The 17,058-nt window shown below is 38.7% G+C and overlaps 1 protein-coding gene across 1 annotated transcript; it reads right to left on the bottom strand.

The window, feature by feature from the left end:
• Positions 1-333: 333 nt before the first annotated feature.
• LOC139719608 (protoporphyrinogen oxidase-like) lies at positions 334-14,734 on the bottom strand. The gene is made up of 9 exons (XM_071631016.1): positions 14,612-14,734; positions 13,203-13,337; positions 7,275-7,523; positions 5,979-6,126; positions 4,788-4,993; positions 4,204-4,273; positions 2,957-3,189; positions 1,519-1,711; positions 334-579 (listed from the first exon to the last, which is right to left on the bottom strand). Exons 1-9 carry the CDS (start codon positions 14,732-14,734, stop codon positions 452-454), a joined length of 1,485 nt encoding a protein of 494 aa, XP_071487117.1. The 3' UTR covers positions 334-451.
• Positions 14,735-17,058: the final 2,324 nt, after the last annotated feature.

The following is a 17,058-nucleotide window of genomic DNA, read 5'->3' as shown; positions in this document are numbered from 1 at the left end:
AGTCAGTGACTGACAACTTGTCAGTGATGACAACTTTCATGAAACAGTGCCCGGGCAGGCCTACAGTTGTAGATCAAAAACCACAACAACAACATACAAACAAAACACCCAATGCATTTTGAAGGCATGATAAAAACATAGTACCGTTCAAGAATAACAAAAATTGCACACACTACATGTATAAACATGCTACATCAAAGTTTGAAAAAAGAATCAATAATATAATTTTTCTTTCAAAGATATTTCTTTCTATTTGACAAAAAACAGGTACATAACATATGCTTAGAGCATATACCAGTTTGTAGTTGGTTCTCTAAATTTCTTTGGCCTAAGTTAGAATCTGCCAAGACAGGCAAGCCACTGGTTTGCTACAGTCAACACATCCTCAGGAAGTATGTCAAGGTTCCACAGATCAATGTTATTCAAGTGGTCCACTTCTTTCTACATTCCCTCATGTGTCCAGGGCTTGAACCGCTTGCCTCGCCTGCATTATACAGTCATTGACGCTGACCCCACGGTAGGACGCCCCCACTAGGGTCAGAGGTAACCGATGGTCCTTGATGTATGATTGGATGTCGTCTGAGTTAACAGCAACAACAAAACAAAAACAATGTAAGTTATGTCACAAGTGGAACTGTATCCATTGATATTACATACATACTGGATAGAGCATGCTGTACAATGCCACATGCACAATGTTGAAGCCAAAGGAAGTACATGTAGTAGTTAAAAAAGAAGATATAAAGGGAATTCCACAAAAATTCTTTCTAGCATGATGAAAGAGAATTTGATCAACGGCTTTCAAAGAACAGGGGAATAGCTGCTACCCCTATCATTGTCAGTAGGGAGCTTTAGATTTTGACGCGCGGACATTTGAGACGACGAGTGCGCTGGACGTTCTCCTCTCCCCGCGTCGTGTGGAAAAGTAGCTTTAGATTACGCTGAGACAAACGTATAAAAAATAAAATCGCGCCCCCATATGATCAGTGCATGAAGAAGCTCTCTACGTCGCAAACTGTGCGGACGTAAAAATAGCCCAGTGCGCGTAGTGAAAAACTCAGGCGACGCAAGCTAAAAATAGATTGACTTTACGCGCGCTTCTGCGCACGCTCAGAACATGTTTTTTTCCTTTGAACGTCCGCGCATCTAAAATCTAAAGCTCCCTAGTAGCAAGTTGATGAAATGTGTAATTTTCATGAAAAATGAATTTTTATTGCATTCCCTTCATATTTTCTTAATATTGTTGTCCACACATACGTTATGGCCTCTAGTAGTCTCCTCATCAAGCAGTTCCAACACCAAAACTTTAAAAATTCACAACTTTTCGATCGATTGTCAAATTTTCCTCAAACTTTCACTGATGTGTTCTCCAAATGTTGCTGCTTTCACTCAATCCACATTGCTCTTTGGGTTTGGTTTCCCTTGGAGATGCATTTCCTTCAGCTTGAATTTAGTTTTCTCCCATGCTAAAAAAAGAGGGTTTTCCTTTGAAGGCTAATAAAAGTCTAAAATACTCACCTACAAGCTTTGTGTGTCCCAGCTTGTAGTGCGGGATGCAGTCGTGCAAAATGTTGACCTTTGCATAGGCTGGTTGCTGGTTGATGCCCATCTGGTTCTTAATAGCCTCCAGGGCAGAGTGCAAAAGGTCATCCAGATCGGAATGGTTGGGGTCACCAAAGAGTTCGTTGAACCAAGCTCCTCCCATCATGCACTGTGTGAAAATATTTTTATTTCTTATTTATTTATTTTTTTCTTTGTGTTGAGGCATGGGATGAGTTGGGGATAGGCATGTCACTTCTCTTTAAGTGCTTTCCTTGCATAGCACTAATTCACATGTCATATTGTCACTGGGGTGACAAGACCTTCAGGTTGTACCTGAAATTTTGGTGACATTGACTTTTTTGGATTGATGGTCAGATAATCAGTTAACTGATGTCCTGTCCAAATCCTAGCTGTCTTACCTAAAAAAAAAAAAAAAGGGCCAAAATGGCATGTCAAAGGAATGTCTATCTCATTGGATACAGTGCTTTGGCTGCCATTTTTTTTCTTTTTTGACATTTTGTAGATACAAGGTCTTGTCGCCCAAGCGACGACATGTCTGTAAACCTTGGGCATAGTCCTGGTGAAACAAGCGGTACTCGTCTATAAAACACAGCATTTGGTAAGCGCACATGCACATAGATTTCAATATAGCTAGAATTTAATTGTACGGGGCACTCCCATTATGGACATTTAATAACAAAATTCCAGTTACAAAAAAAAAATATATAAAAGAATAAAAAAATGAAACGAAACCCGGAAGTGGCACCAGAAATATTAGTTGCCCCCCCCCCCCCCCCCCCCCCCCCCTCTTTACAGAATTCCTGGATCCAACCCTGAGCAGGTATTGGAATGCTTTCAGTATATCTGATTGGAGTGGCTTGGGGAAAATATTTCTAAAATTATTGTTGAAATCTAATTCCACCAAAGAGTAATGTCATTTAGTTCTCGCTGCAATCAACCCTTTAGCAACTGAAGATTCCATAAATAATGGTCTATTGTTCCCTAGAAGGTACATCAATATCACTCTCATTTCGACAACTTTGTAAATCATGTAAAATAACTCACTGGATGTTTATTTTTTTCTATCATAAGTTATGTTTATTTGAAAGCCTATGAAAATTTTACCAAGAGAATGGTACTGTGTCACAGAAGCAATTCTGACATACATTGTACTTTTGATGACCTTTGACCTCTTTAAAATTATGTTATAATTATAATATCTATATGAAAACAATACAAATAGTAAAACACAAAACTACAAAAAAAGCAGACAGACTGTTTCGGGCGTTTTAGTGAGTATTAACCCATTGAGGACGGGCCGATTTTCCTACAACACCTATTTACCATTGGACTCGTCTTCAATGGGTCAAGGTGGATGGTTTCGGGTGGTTCATTTATTAATGGGTTAACTCACCGTTAGTTTTGTCGTGGGGTCTTTCCTGCGGTCGAGCTCAGGGAATGCGCAGGAGTCGAAGACAACGCCCAGGACCTTGGAAGGCACGGAGGACGGGACCAGGTAGCCGAAGCCGTTGACCGGCAGCTCGAGGTCATCGAACTCCAGGTTGACCACAGCCACGGCACAGCTGGTGATGGCAGAGAGGAGGTCGGACAGACGGCTGTGTTCAGCCGGCAGCAAGGCCTGGGTGACTAGAGATGGTTACAAGAAGAATCATGAAGCATCTTTGCACATAATAAATTCATAGGAATTTAAATCATAACTGCACACCAAAGAGAAACTGACCAAAAAGATATAAAAAATAAGTGAAAAATGAGCAAAGAAAATGAGATTCCATCTGGATTTAAACGCAAGACCTCTGGATTGCCAGACCGGTCCTCTTACCAACAGAGCTATGGATGGAAACCCCTGCATTCACAACAATGCTCAATTTAAGCCATGATGCATGTAGCATTATTATGATGCTTTACATATGTTTAGTAAAACGCTGATAGGGTATAAGATTACTTAACCCTTTGCATGCTTTGAGTGCAGATTGGCACAGAAAACACTATAATGTTGAAAACACTGTCCCTGAAATCCTAGCACAGAAAGGTTTAATCCTTGAAGGGAACTCTTGAGCATCCAGCACATACATGCCAAACACTGAAGGTGCTTTGTCCAGCGCATTAAGCACCTGTTTTTATTTAAGCAATGCTGAAAAAGAGGTCTATATGGCTATCACAAGCATATATGTAAGTTGACATTTAGTACAAGTAGACATTTGAGGTATGTTCATACTCAAGATGATACAGGTTTCCAAGTCATCGTAAAAGTATATAAGATTGTACAGCCACTGTTGATTACAATGAACTCCAGCAATAATGTCGTCCTCAGGACTGGCACTTTTCTTTCTTGATATTGAAATTTTGTCATAACCAAATGAATAAACAATAAAAAACATAGAGCAGATAATGTTGGGACCTGAATTTTTACTACGTTGTAACTGGAATTTCGTTATAACCATGCTCTTTGTTATAATGCGAGCGCACTGTACATTTTAGTTGATGAGTTGGATCAGCTCATACCACTGTAATTCTAAACCACATTTTGCAAGATCTTGAATTGGTCTTTAACAGGCACCTTTTTTTTTGGTACTTATACAGAGAGAGTAATGTTCACAAAGAATCCCCCAAAAAGAAGGTATTGCAAACATAACTCGATACCTTGTGACGACGTCGAACAAATGACATGCTCAGCTTCCCACACCCAATCCTCTGTTGTAACCCTGGCAACCTGCAAGGGTGGTGAAGGATGGGGGAGAAAATTTGATAATCTGCCGCATTTAACCAACTTGAATTTCTAATGTCAATCTTGAGGAGGGACAGAAACACTTTATCAATAACCTTACAGTCTTTACTTGATATTGAAAGTTTACAAATAGTTATACATTTCTCAATGTACACACATGTACGATGGTCGACGGCTGATATTCTCCCTCATTGTTATCAAAGAACTAGATACAGCACTAACTAAGACAGAGATGCCACACTCTGCAAATGCAAATGCAAATGCAAAAAAAAAAAAAAAAAAAAAAAAACACACACACACATACACACATTCGGCCCTAAAATGGGAAAATTGTATACAATTCATGCTCTGCATAATTTTCATCATAAAAAAATATTCTCCATTTCTAAACTGTATTCTGACAGGCTTAAAAAAAAAAAATCACTAAATATTGCAAAGATACACAAATTGGCAACTCTGTTCTGACATCATCCAAACAGAAGACTACACTTTCTCTCACCTGCCGGGACAAATCTCCTTCATCTCTATGACCAAACTCCACCTTGACACATGGAGTAGAACTGTGAACTTCAACCCCTTGCTGGATGAGCCAATCAGAGAGCTTATTTGGCAGCGTTTGGAGCCCATTGGTTAAGGTCCAGCTGGCCCACTTCTCCTCTGCGGCCCGCTGTGCCAATCTGGTCTTCCCAACATCTGGAACTTTTTCTGAGGTCCAAAGAGACAAACTTTGACTTGTGATTCTATTCATATCATTTTTAAAGGACAAATTTCACCCAAATATACAGGTCTAGGGCAATTACCCTGGACCCTTCTCCCGACTTAACCCTAATCCTAATCCTAATCCTGAACCTAATCCTAACCCTAACCCTTACCCTAACCCTAACCCTAACCCTAATCTTTACTCTATCCTCATCACTAACCAGTATTTAGCCAGGGGGTAATTGCCCTGATACGAAATATACATGTATGTGTGGATCGAGTGTATGCATCAATATTGAAAGAACACATCAGTGAAAGTTTAAAGAAAATCAGACACTCCGTTCACAAGTGATGAATCTTTTAAATTTTAGTGCTGCTATTGCTGGATGAGAAGACTGCTACAGTTTGTGACATTACTGGAGGACAAGAACATAAAAAGAATACAAAAGAGAATTCCACAAACTTCTATCTTCTATGAAAAGTACATTTTCTCTAAACTTGTTACTGACTCGTGCTAAGGGTGACATTGTTCTCCTTGATTTCTAAAAGAGGTACTGTAAAACATGATATATTCGCAGCATGAAATTTTCGCGAATTGGAGCCGACAGCCTTTTTCGTGGCATGAAATTTTCGCGAATTGCCACTGGCGTTCAATGAATGTAGTGTAGACAAAAACTTTCGCGTGCATTTTAATTTCGCGAATTTTGGCGCTCGCGAAATTCGCGAAATTAAAATGCACGCGAAAATTCCTTGTTTTACAGTATAACAGTCAAGTACCCTTTCATTTTGCTAGAAATATGAGAGTATGTTGAATTCTGTCTACACTTGTATATCATGCATTCAATAAGTTTTATAAATAAATGAAAAGGCATGCAAGAATATTGCATTTCATTCCCAAACAGATTTATTTAATATTAAAACCGCACAATAAAGTCTGGATAGGTCTTCTATAATGGAGAAACAACATCGCACACAAAATGATACTACTTACCTGGTTTACTGCGCATGCTGCCAAGAATGATTGAACCGTATTTTCGCTCCGCGTCAAAAAGTGCGGGGAAGCATGCCTTCATGCTGAGCTCCCTGGAGTCGCCCGCAAATATCCCCCGACAGAACGGATCTGCCAAAAATTCGGCCACCTACAGGCAACATGAGAAGTCATCACAAGAACATTATACGGATATATAAGAGAATTTCCAACTTATTTTTATACAACAATCCTTATAGCCGCCGAGGACGGACTGATTTTGCTACAACACGCATTTCTCATAGACACTTGCCCACGTATCCTCGGGACTCGTCCTCGACGGGTTAAAAAAAGTGATTGATCGATTAAGAAATTTTGAAGATTATCAACATCAGACATCCACATCAACACCTCTCTCTATCAGGCTACGGTCACAATCCCCAAAATCAGTCTCCTAGGCATTCAGGTGGCAAGTTTTTAACCAATTTTTGCTGGGCATTGACTGACAACTAACCAGGCGCCACTGACTTTTAGGGCATTGCTCTGTCTTGACCTAGTCCATCTACTGTCAAGATTATGATAGGATTGGTCATTCTCTGATGTAACAGTTGATTTCATCACATACAAAGCAATCATTGCATAACAGCAACCTGGAGCATGTGTGCACAGAGTTGAAGAGACACTCTCCAAAGGCCCCTCGATCTGTATATCCTTTTAAGAAAAAGTTGAAGTAATGTCGAACATTCCTTTCTCTGTGTTTAATACAGTGCACTCCCATTGTAACATACACTGTTTTATAAAGACATTTCTGCACAACAAAGTGAAAATTCAGATCCCAAATGATAATCTTTAAATCCATTAATTCTTTGGTTATGACAAAATTATGACATAATGAAAAACTACCAGTCGCAAGGACTCTGTTGGGAGTCACCAGTGAAAGTATATAAGCTCTCCAAACATTGATAAAAGTCTACTATTAGTAAACATTTCAGCAGATTTTTTGGTAGACAAGAAATATTTCTTTGATATTAAGATCTGATTTTTTTCCATTATAACATCCATTATTTGTTTGGTTATTACAAAATTATGATTTTTGTATATCAATGGAAAACTGCTAGTCCCAAAGACTGCTATAATGGGAGTCACATGTACATAGTATATGAGCATTCGAAACCTTGATAAAAAAGTCTGCCATTAGTAAATATTTCAGCAGATTCTTTAGTACAGACAAGAAATATTTCTATGGCATTCAGATCTGATACTTCAGCGATAGAGAAGTTTTGAACACAACTCTTCCTATCATCCCCACTGCGGTCTCACCTCTCTGCCCAATCTGCGTGAGAAGAAGTCATGGATAGTCTCGTCATCCTCGTGGCAACGCTGGGCGAAGGGCTCCCTCGCCAGGCGGGCGGCCAGAGACTGAGAGAATGGTGTCTGCCGCCTCACCAAGCCCCCCAGGGATGAGGGGAGGCGATGCAGCCCTCCGGGGGTGTAGATGAAGCGGTTTTGGGTGGCTGGGTGACTCCTCGTAACCGGAACCACCTGGTCTTCTATACCAATCGCTGACACCTGCAGAGCCAACAGCAACATCAGAGAAAAGACTAGTCAAATGGTAGTTGAAAGGGAATGCTCCCAAAGACAACATGTGAAAATGGTGCACATGAAGTGTGTGGACTTGAACACGAAATAATGCAGTGATCATGTCTTAGTTTTTCATTTCCTGTTTTACTTTTTTTTTTTGTCTTTGTCTGTGTAAAATGTGTGCATGATAAACCCAGGCTTGAAAGCACTACATTACAATCTAGCACTTGAGTTGGACTCACTGGAGTGCAGATTTCATGGCTCCTGCAAGACCAGAAATTCTCTCTCATGCATGAAACTTTCGTGAATTCACAAAGGGGATTTGTGAAAGCAAAATACACGAAAAGAGTTTTTGTTCACACATTGATGCATTGAATGCCAGTATATGGTGCTGTTCAGTGAACAAGTACATTGACTTGTACCGCTGCTGTAACAGTTAAGCCTAGCACATATTCAAATACGATTACAACTGCGCTCCCAAACAATGCAATTTTAGTGGCGCACATATATGTCGTGCATCTCATATCGACCATGAAGGTTCTGGAAAGTTTCATGCCATAAATTCTGGTTTGGCAGTATCATGAATATTTGTCAAAACTAAAACTTGTGCCATTCATCATTCTCCTATGTGTGTATGTGTGTGTGTGTGTGTGTGTGTTTAATGGCACATATTGTATTCACCATTGAGTCTGAGAAGCATATCCATCAATGAATCTCAGTAGCACTTTAAAGGGTCAGATTACTTTTCATTTGTTTCTTTATTTCACCAAAGCATGGAACATATTAAAAAACAATGCATACATCAATATTCGGATACGACTACGAACATATCATACAGTGAAAAGGAAAAAAAAAAACAACAGAAATAGATTGACAATAACACATATATGAATAGGTTTAACAGATATGCTATGGAAGGTAGCAGCCAGAAAGGAAATGTCCCTTATTTTTAGCTGACCTAAAATCATTCATTCAATTTCAATTACATTTATCTATAGTGTGTTCAATTGAAGTAAAATGTAGGAACAGGACAAGACAAGACAAGACAAAACAAAGCACACAATGACAACAAAATACGAGATGTCTTGAATCATAAAGAATAAAAGATTATACTCTTGACCTCAATGAATTTGGCTATAATTATAAAAGATAATTTTTTTGTAACCAGATTTAAATGTATTCAAAGAGTTAGCATTACGAATTGCACAGGGGAGAGAATTCCACAGGGTAGGACCAATGTAAATGATAGATCGTTGATAAAAAGAAGTACGGGATAGAGGTAGGTGAAAATCATTCGCGGATCGCGTGCTATAATTATGAATTTGATTATTAAAAGTGAACAAATCTAAGAGAGTCTTTTGGTAATAAACGATTTTTACACAAATACATAAAAATGCCAGCTAGATATTTGTACATATCATTCAACTGCAATATCTTCAGGGATAAAAAAAGTGGCTGGGTATGGGCAAGAAAAGTGGCATGGGAAATGATTCGTATTGCACGTTTTTGAAGCATTAAAAGTCTTTGAATGTAACATTCGTGAGCATTGCCCCAAACAGTTATTCCATAATACAAATGAGGTAAAATTATAGCATTATAGATTGACTTTAAAACAGACTTTGGGAGAAAACTAAGTTTATACATTACACCAATATTTTTTGATAATTTATTACAAACAAAATTAATATGATTCGACCAATTCAATTTATTATCTACATGAACTCCAAGGAATTTCACTGAAGATGTCTGCATAATTTGACAACCACACATGTTAATAAATACACTGTCAGTGTTAATTTTTTTCTTTGTAAATATCATAATATTAGTTTTTGATATATTGATTAATAATTTGTTCACTCGCAGCCAATTTGTAACATATTGCAATTCCTTATTAAAAACCTCTTGCAGAGAATCAATATTATCATGAGACAGAAATATACTTGTATCGTCTGCAAATAAAATATATTGTAGAATATTAGAAACATTGGGTAAATCATTTATATACAAAAGAAATAAAATAGGCCCGAGGATCGATCCCTGGGGCACTCCACATCTTACGTTTTTGTAATCTGATATATTATTATCAATGGACACAAACTGTTTATGATTGCTCAAATAACTTTTCAAAAGGTTTAAAGTGACTCCACGAAATCCATACGCACTTAACTTAGCTAAAAGAATATTATGATCAAGTGTGTCAAATGCTTTGCTGAGGTCTAAAAATAAGCCAAGTAAAATTTTCCCACTATCTATTGCACAGATCACCTTATGAATAAAATCAATCAAAGCAGAAGATGTGGAGTGCCCCGGTCTAAATCCATATTGATTTTTCTTAATGATATTGCACTTCGTAAGAAATTCAACAAGCCTATTGGAAATACATTTTTCAAAAACCTTGGAAAAAACAGATAACACTGATATTGGTCGATAGTTTGTCATTACATCAGAGGAACCACTCTTTAGGATTGGTACATGTACAACTCTGGCTATCTTCAATCTATCTGGAAAAATACCAGATTCCATACACTGATTAAATATTGCACATAGGGGTTTACATAACAAATGAATAGCTCTTTTAACAATTCGAACATCAATATTGTCATATCCAGCACTTACATCTTTCTTAAAATTGTTTACAATATCAATTATTTCTTTACAAGTAATTGGTTTAAAAAATGCGGTTGACTCAACCTTTTTAACATATTGGAGATAATCATACTCATATGAATCATCAAAAGAAGAGTTAATATCATTACCAATATTGACAAAAAATGTATTCAACAAATTACAAATCTCTTTGCTATCTACTACTGTTTCACTGTTACACTTAATAGATTTAATGATTGTTTTCGAATTACACTTTTTCCCCAAGGCAGTGTTTATCACATCCCATGTCTTTTTACTATTGCCACTACTGTCAGCTAGCTTTTTCTCATAATATTTCTTTTTGGCTAATTTCACCATATTAGTAACTTTATTTCGATATTTCTTATAAAGAGCTTTACGATAATCAGTCGGATTCTTCTTATACAATTTATACATTTTGCATTTCTTCCTTATCAATCTACGAATATCTTTTGTACACCATACATTATCATTTTTCCTGTGTTTACAATTTGAAATTAATGGAAATGATTCATTATATTTGTCAGTGACTGAATCAAAAAAGTTATCAAAGCTAATATTACCATCATTTCTATCACATACCCATGACATGGATTCCAATGACCGTAAAAAATATATGATATTATTTTCATTTAAATCCCTCTTTACTTGTCTTTGGTCTCTTTTTACCAATGAAATGACACTTTTACAAATACAATAAACAGGAAAATGATCTGATATATCAGTAAGAATAACTCCGGACTGGATTTGGCAAGAATCATTGGTGAAAATATTGTCAAGTAATGAAGCGGAAGAGTCAGATACACGTGTAGGATGACGAATCAAAGGTAGCATAGAATTCAGTAACAACAATTCCACAAATTCATTTACATATTGCACATGCCCTACTTTAAGCAAATCAATATTAAAATCTCCCATCAAATAAAAAAATTTCTTTTCTTTCTTTAAAATATCTAAAATATCATTCAAAGACTCACAAAAGTCTTTAACTGACTTATTGGGTGGTCTATGATATACAACACAAATTAGAATAGAGGAATTGCAATTTGTTATTTCTATAAAAATACTTTCTAAAAAATCAGTATTGGTATCAAGGTCACAACGGCGACTAAAAGATATGTCTTTGTGTACATATAATCCAACACCTCCTCCGCGTTTTGTTTTGCGGCTGTTACCAATAAACTCATAACCATTCATATTGCACAATGATAAAGGGGAATTATCATTTATTCATGTCTCACTGATGCCAACAATTTTAGTTTGCATGGACAAAGAAGATAAAAAAAGTGATAAATCATCAAAATTATGACACAAGCTTCTCACATTAATATGAATACAAGACAAATATTTACTCAAATCATCATTCGAATATTTATTTTCTATAAAATCATTAAACTCCTCAGGTGTACAATTTGTTTGAAATGACTCATTATTTACTTCAGATTCAGGTGGTGATAAATATTCATTAAGAGTATCAAAGTCTACATCATCAAGACATCCTAGAAATCTACGCTTACATGACATTACACACTATTGCACACAAAATACAAATATACAAACATATACAGTGAATATAACAAACTGAAATACACAAGAAAAGGAGTAATATACCAATTGGAGATAAAATGATGCTTGGAGGGTTGTCATTTTTCAGAAACGATTAGTTAAAAGTTAGGATGAGAACTAATGTCATTATTCTAATTGCACAAAACCAAAGTTAAAATGAAGATGCCATGTTTATGAGGATCAACATTGCACGTACTACAACCTGGTCAGATCGGCTTTGCTGTGAATTTGTCTCCGCATTGTCTTCCCGTCTGATGTCCTCACTGCGACGATGATTCTACCATCTTGTGACCAAGCAGAGACAACTTTGCTGTTCTGTGTTCTACTGGCAAGAAAGGCATCATGGAGGAGAGATCGATTGGGGTCGGTCAAGTCTTCACAGATGCTCAGGCCGGTGCCTTTGAGTTTCTTTCTGTTCGTGAGCAGGCGTTGGCGAAGTCGGTATGATGTCATCTTCGCAATTATCGCTCTCGGCTTGGATGATCCGACTGGTGGTGGAGATCGTCGTTGAACGCGGTGACTGCGATCAATGTCGTCTCGTCGTAGCTCCACTCCGAGGTTCTGGTTGGCGATCCGACAGACAACGTCATCTGTATTTTCCTTGTCAGCTTCCGGGACACCAAAAATGCGCAGACAGTTTCTGCGGGAGTACTGCTCCTGGTTGTTCAGGTCAGATTGCAGTTTTGCAATCAGGTGGCGATCCTTTTCAGCATTAGCTTTGAGTGTGGCAAGATCTCGCTCTGAAGAGTCTACTTTATGCTGAAGATCAAGTATCTGCCCAGCCTGTTCCTCCAGTCTAGTGAAGAGCTCCTGGAATTTGGAGTCAAGTGCTTGCATCACAGCTTCTTTCATGACCTTCAGCACCTCATCATCCTGGAGGATCTCCTTAATGAGGTTCTTTGTTGTCTGGGTACCAGCCATTGTGTCGTGAAGAAGTAAACCCAGGTGGCAAGAACAATACACAGTCCAGTGAGGCAACTTCAATAGAATCAGCGGAGCAAGTAGAGGCAATTTCAATGGGATGAGTGGGGCAAGATAAGGCAACACAGGTCTTATAGCTGAACAATCCAGTTAGACCACATGAAGATGAGTGTATGGGACTGCTGCTTGTCCACAATCCAAAATGTGCAGTCAGATTACTAAGTAGAAGTTGGCAAGAGTGTGCAAAAAATCTCAATAAAAGTATAAAGTTCTCACCACATAAGATTCTCCAAGCATCCAAAAGGCAAGAGTATCACATCAGTGCATATTTGTGATCGCAAAAGTGTGAATTTTAAGCAAAAATGACGAGCTTGTTGAGCAGCTTGCCTCTATCTTTGAAATATTCATTTGCCCCATCACATAAATATGGTGGGGGGGGGGGGGGGGCACAGCCACATAATATGTTTGACAGGACATTCAAGATCATCTTAGCTATCAACAATTGAACTATCTCTACCAAGGATCAAGTTGGTAGAACACATTGGCATTCATTACCAAATCAAGGGTGTTCTTTCCCACGATGCCAGCTGGACGGATACTGCGTGTTCCTCTTTCATGAACAGCTCCCTCTGGAGTCAAGTGTGAGTGAATCCATCCTCCAATGCGTGGACTTCCTTCCAAAAGTACAATCTGGGGAATCAAACAATGATAGCACCTAGGTATCACAAAAATTTTCACAATTCAAGAAGATAAAAATATTACCACCTGAAAAGTTAACAGCACTGCTCATACATATTCTGAATCAGTCTGAAATGATTTATCATAATAGTACTCATTGACATGTAACACTAACACTTTGAGACAAAAGCATGTGAACATCAGCTGCAGAAGATGCTGAAAAAGCATAAGACTTATGAGTGGATCTTCAAAATTCAGATTGGTGTTCATTTTCAGAGCTATGTTTGCAATTGGTTGCAAGATAACTTCGCGCGCGGTCATATATGTACGCTGGTACAGTGCAGTGCAGTGGAGTATACATGTAAATTTCATGTTTAGTCTCAGATTCTGGTATGAATGACCTGCATAAGACAACAATGTCTATCAAAACTTATGCAGCCACATTCAAACAAGGAGCCCTGGTACCTGGGGTGACCATCGTTCTTGCGGGCGCTGTTCGTTATTCTGAAGGTTCGCTATTCCGAAGGGTCGTTATTCCGAAGGGTCGTTAATCCGAAACACACAAATTCCCTATTGACCGATTCTGTGACGCGCTATGTGTATTTTTGGCATGGGCAGCGCCATTACTCGGTGTCTCAGCCGACCCTCCCTTCCCATTCCCCACCTCTCTCCCTACATTAGCACGCGCGCAGAATGAAAAACTGCTTTAGCCAATGGGCGTCTCGTACTGAGTGCGCGAATGCCTGCTTAGTGCGCGAACCTTTGTTACAAGTGCGTGATAAACATGTTGCCCGGGGTGGGGGAGAGCAGGGGGGGGGGGGGGGGGGTCGGCTGAGACACCCACTAATACTATGGCTGCGCCCAGTGCCATGAAATGTCTGCTGCCCTCAACGAACCCGAATCGGTCAATACCTAGAAGTTCGTTTATCCGAAAATGAAAAAGGGTTCGTTTATCTGAACATTTGTGGCGTTATTCCGAAGGTTCCTTATTCCGAAGATTCGTTAATCCGAAAATGAAATTAGGAAAAATGAACCTTCGGAATGACGAATCTTCGGATTAAAGAGCCTTCGGAATAACGAACCTTCGGAATAACGAGCTGTAACCGTTCTTGCTGCACGCACACACGGTCGTGGTCACACAGCACGGAAATTGCTTCTTCACATCGCCGAAACTCCGGGGGAAGAATATTGCAAGCCATCGTACGCTGCCGCTAAGGCGCTTGGTGCTGACACGGACTCTTTTATTGTATTGCAAAGACATTTATGCCATTACCGATTAGTCTCACCTTCTTGTGTCCCTCTTGCCTATCAGACGCTCCAGTATTATGCGGTGAAGTTAGGTAGAATGCAGACGCAAGACCCGATATTCCGCCTCCCAAAACCACCACGTCTGCTCGCCGAACCGCCATGATTGCACAACACACTAGATTCTGTTATGTGTTTAGCCTTGAGTCAAGGCGCTCCGTGTTGATCTACCGCAACCAGAATAAAACTTTTAGTCACGGCAGTCGGTACCAAGTCCTTTCAAGAGTTACTAGCTTCCAATGGGTTTTTACAAATAAGCGTGGGGATTTTATTCGATAAGTGGTCATCACGTGCCCAGATGTCAAAAATTCGGTAATCTTTTCACCAGGAGCGGAAGACTTGGAAATACACAATGTTTTCTTACTCCCTGGCTAGTCTTTGCTTGCTGTACGTGTCTTTAAGTGTGTTTATGTGAATGTCTAGGATCAGTGTGGTTTATTATCAAAGCATGTAAAAGCTTTCTTTCTTAAGGAACTGTATCTAGGGATGCCAGTTTTCAGACAAAAAGCCTGAATTTAGACACTGGTAGTATCAAAGTTCAGGCTCTTCAGGCTCTGTACAAAGCAGCTTAGATCATGTAGATGTATTTCAGACCCTCTCTTTCATTGTAACTGGCATCCCTGTGTATCTTCTCCCTTAAAAAACAAACAAACAAAACTAAGTTCATATTCTACATGTGGGTTAATTGATATATAGATAATCAATAATCAGTCACCCATTGAGTTAGGCTGCCTTAGTTGCGAGAAAACTTTATTTATCATCACTACCACATATCAATTTCACCATTATCCTCATTTTTATCATCATCATCGTCTACATCATCAACATCACCATCATCACCATCACCATCATCATCATTGTCGTCATCATCATCATCATCACCATCACCATACATCATCGTCATCATCGTCATCATCATCATCTCTATTATATCACCATCATCATCGTCATCATCATCACCAGTCCCATCACCATCACCACCACCATCATCAACATCACCATCATCATCATCATCTTCATCTGTATCATTATCATCACCTTAAACACTGTCATTAGACAAAGTTACGATGAATACCCACATGTCCTAATATTAACACTTCATGCAGGGCTGCCAACTCTCATGCATTGAGCGCGAGACTCGCGCATTTTGGTGCCTTTCTCACTCGTAAACTTTATTTCATTTGCATGCATTTCTATTGATCTCACTCATTTTGACTCCTAAATTATAGCATTGGCCTATGGGAGTCTCACTCTCAACTAGTTTCCAGTGTTGGCAGCCCTGCTTCATGTATCGGTACTTGTGGTGTTACAATGTATCATAGTTGAACCTAGTTTGGCAACCATGTTATGGCCCACTGAAAACAAAGACCGTGACATTCTGATTGTAATGGTAACATTGAATTGTTACTCAAACCAATTTACTGCCATCACAGGTGCAAGAGTAAGTCATTTTCTCATATATCATAAATACCTACGACAAGTAGGCAAGGAAGGAGGAGATTAAGTGACCATCGGAGTTGGTTTGTCTGTTTGCAAAATAACTCAAAAAGTTGTATACGGATTTAAATGAAACTTGCATAAAAGGTCGGTATTGACACAAGGAACACCTCATTTAATTTTGATAGTGATCCAGAATTTTTGAAGGATTTTTCATCTTTTTAGCATATCAAGTCAACAAACTTTGGGTTCACGCTGCACGTACTGGAGGTTTACATGCGCGCTCTACACGGGCAAGGCGCCATGCAATGAACAAAAGGCTTTGCAACAAAATGGCATGCGTGTAAGGGTGGAAGTGAGTTGCTGGCTTGGCAGAGATCAGTGTTTTCCGAGTGCTTTTCTAGTTGTGATGTGTAATGGAGGCAGGTTTGACTTACTATGTCACTCGCAACAATAAGAGAATATTTGAAGAGTTTGTTTGCAAAAACCGATAAGTCCATATTTGCCAAATAGAGATATTTGCGATTAAAGGTCAAGAAAAACAAAGAGAATGATAAGAAAATTTGTGCTTCTTTTGGCCATAACTTCAAAAATATACCTTTATATGTAGTGACCAATATATCATTCAAAAGGTATTATTTTGTACTTTATGACGAGACCGTACTTCAAAATCTTCAAATATGGACTTATCGGTTTTTACAAACAAATTCTTCATTTGAGTGTGGCAGGTAGACACATTCACTAGGAGAAGAAAACGTACATGTTCTTGAGTGTGGATGCTTATTACATGTGTGTGTGTGTGTGTGTGTGTGTGTGTGATGGTGTGTGTGTCTGTGTGTGTCTTTCACAACTGTACATGACTAAAATGTATTTTCCATTCACACTGGTATGAATGTTTCACCACACATGTCCCGCTCAACCAAAATGTATAACTGGCACACATGTACCAACACAAAGATAAAATGCTAGAGTCTGTTACCTTTTTTTTTTT

This window comes from Diadema antillarum, unplaced genomic scaffold, assembly GCF_040938485.1.
Source record: "Diadema antillarum isolate AM-2024a unplaced genomic scaffold, OU_Dant_1.0 scf00000112, whole genome shotgun sequence".
Taxonomy (NCBI): Eukaryota; Metazoa; Echinodermata; class Echinoidea; order Diadematoida; family Diadematidae; genus Diadema; species Diadema antillarum.
This window is presented reverse-complemented; position numbering and strand designations above follow the sequence as displayed.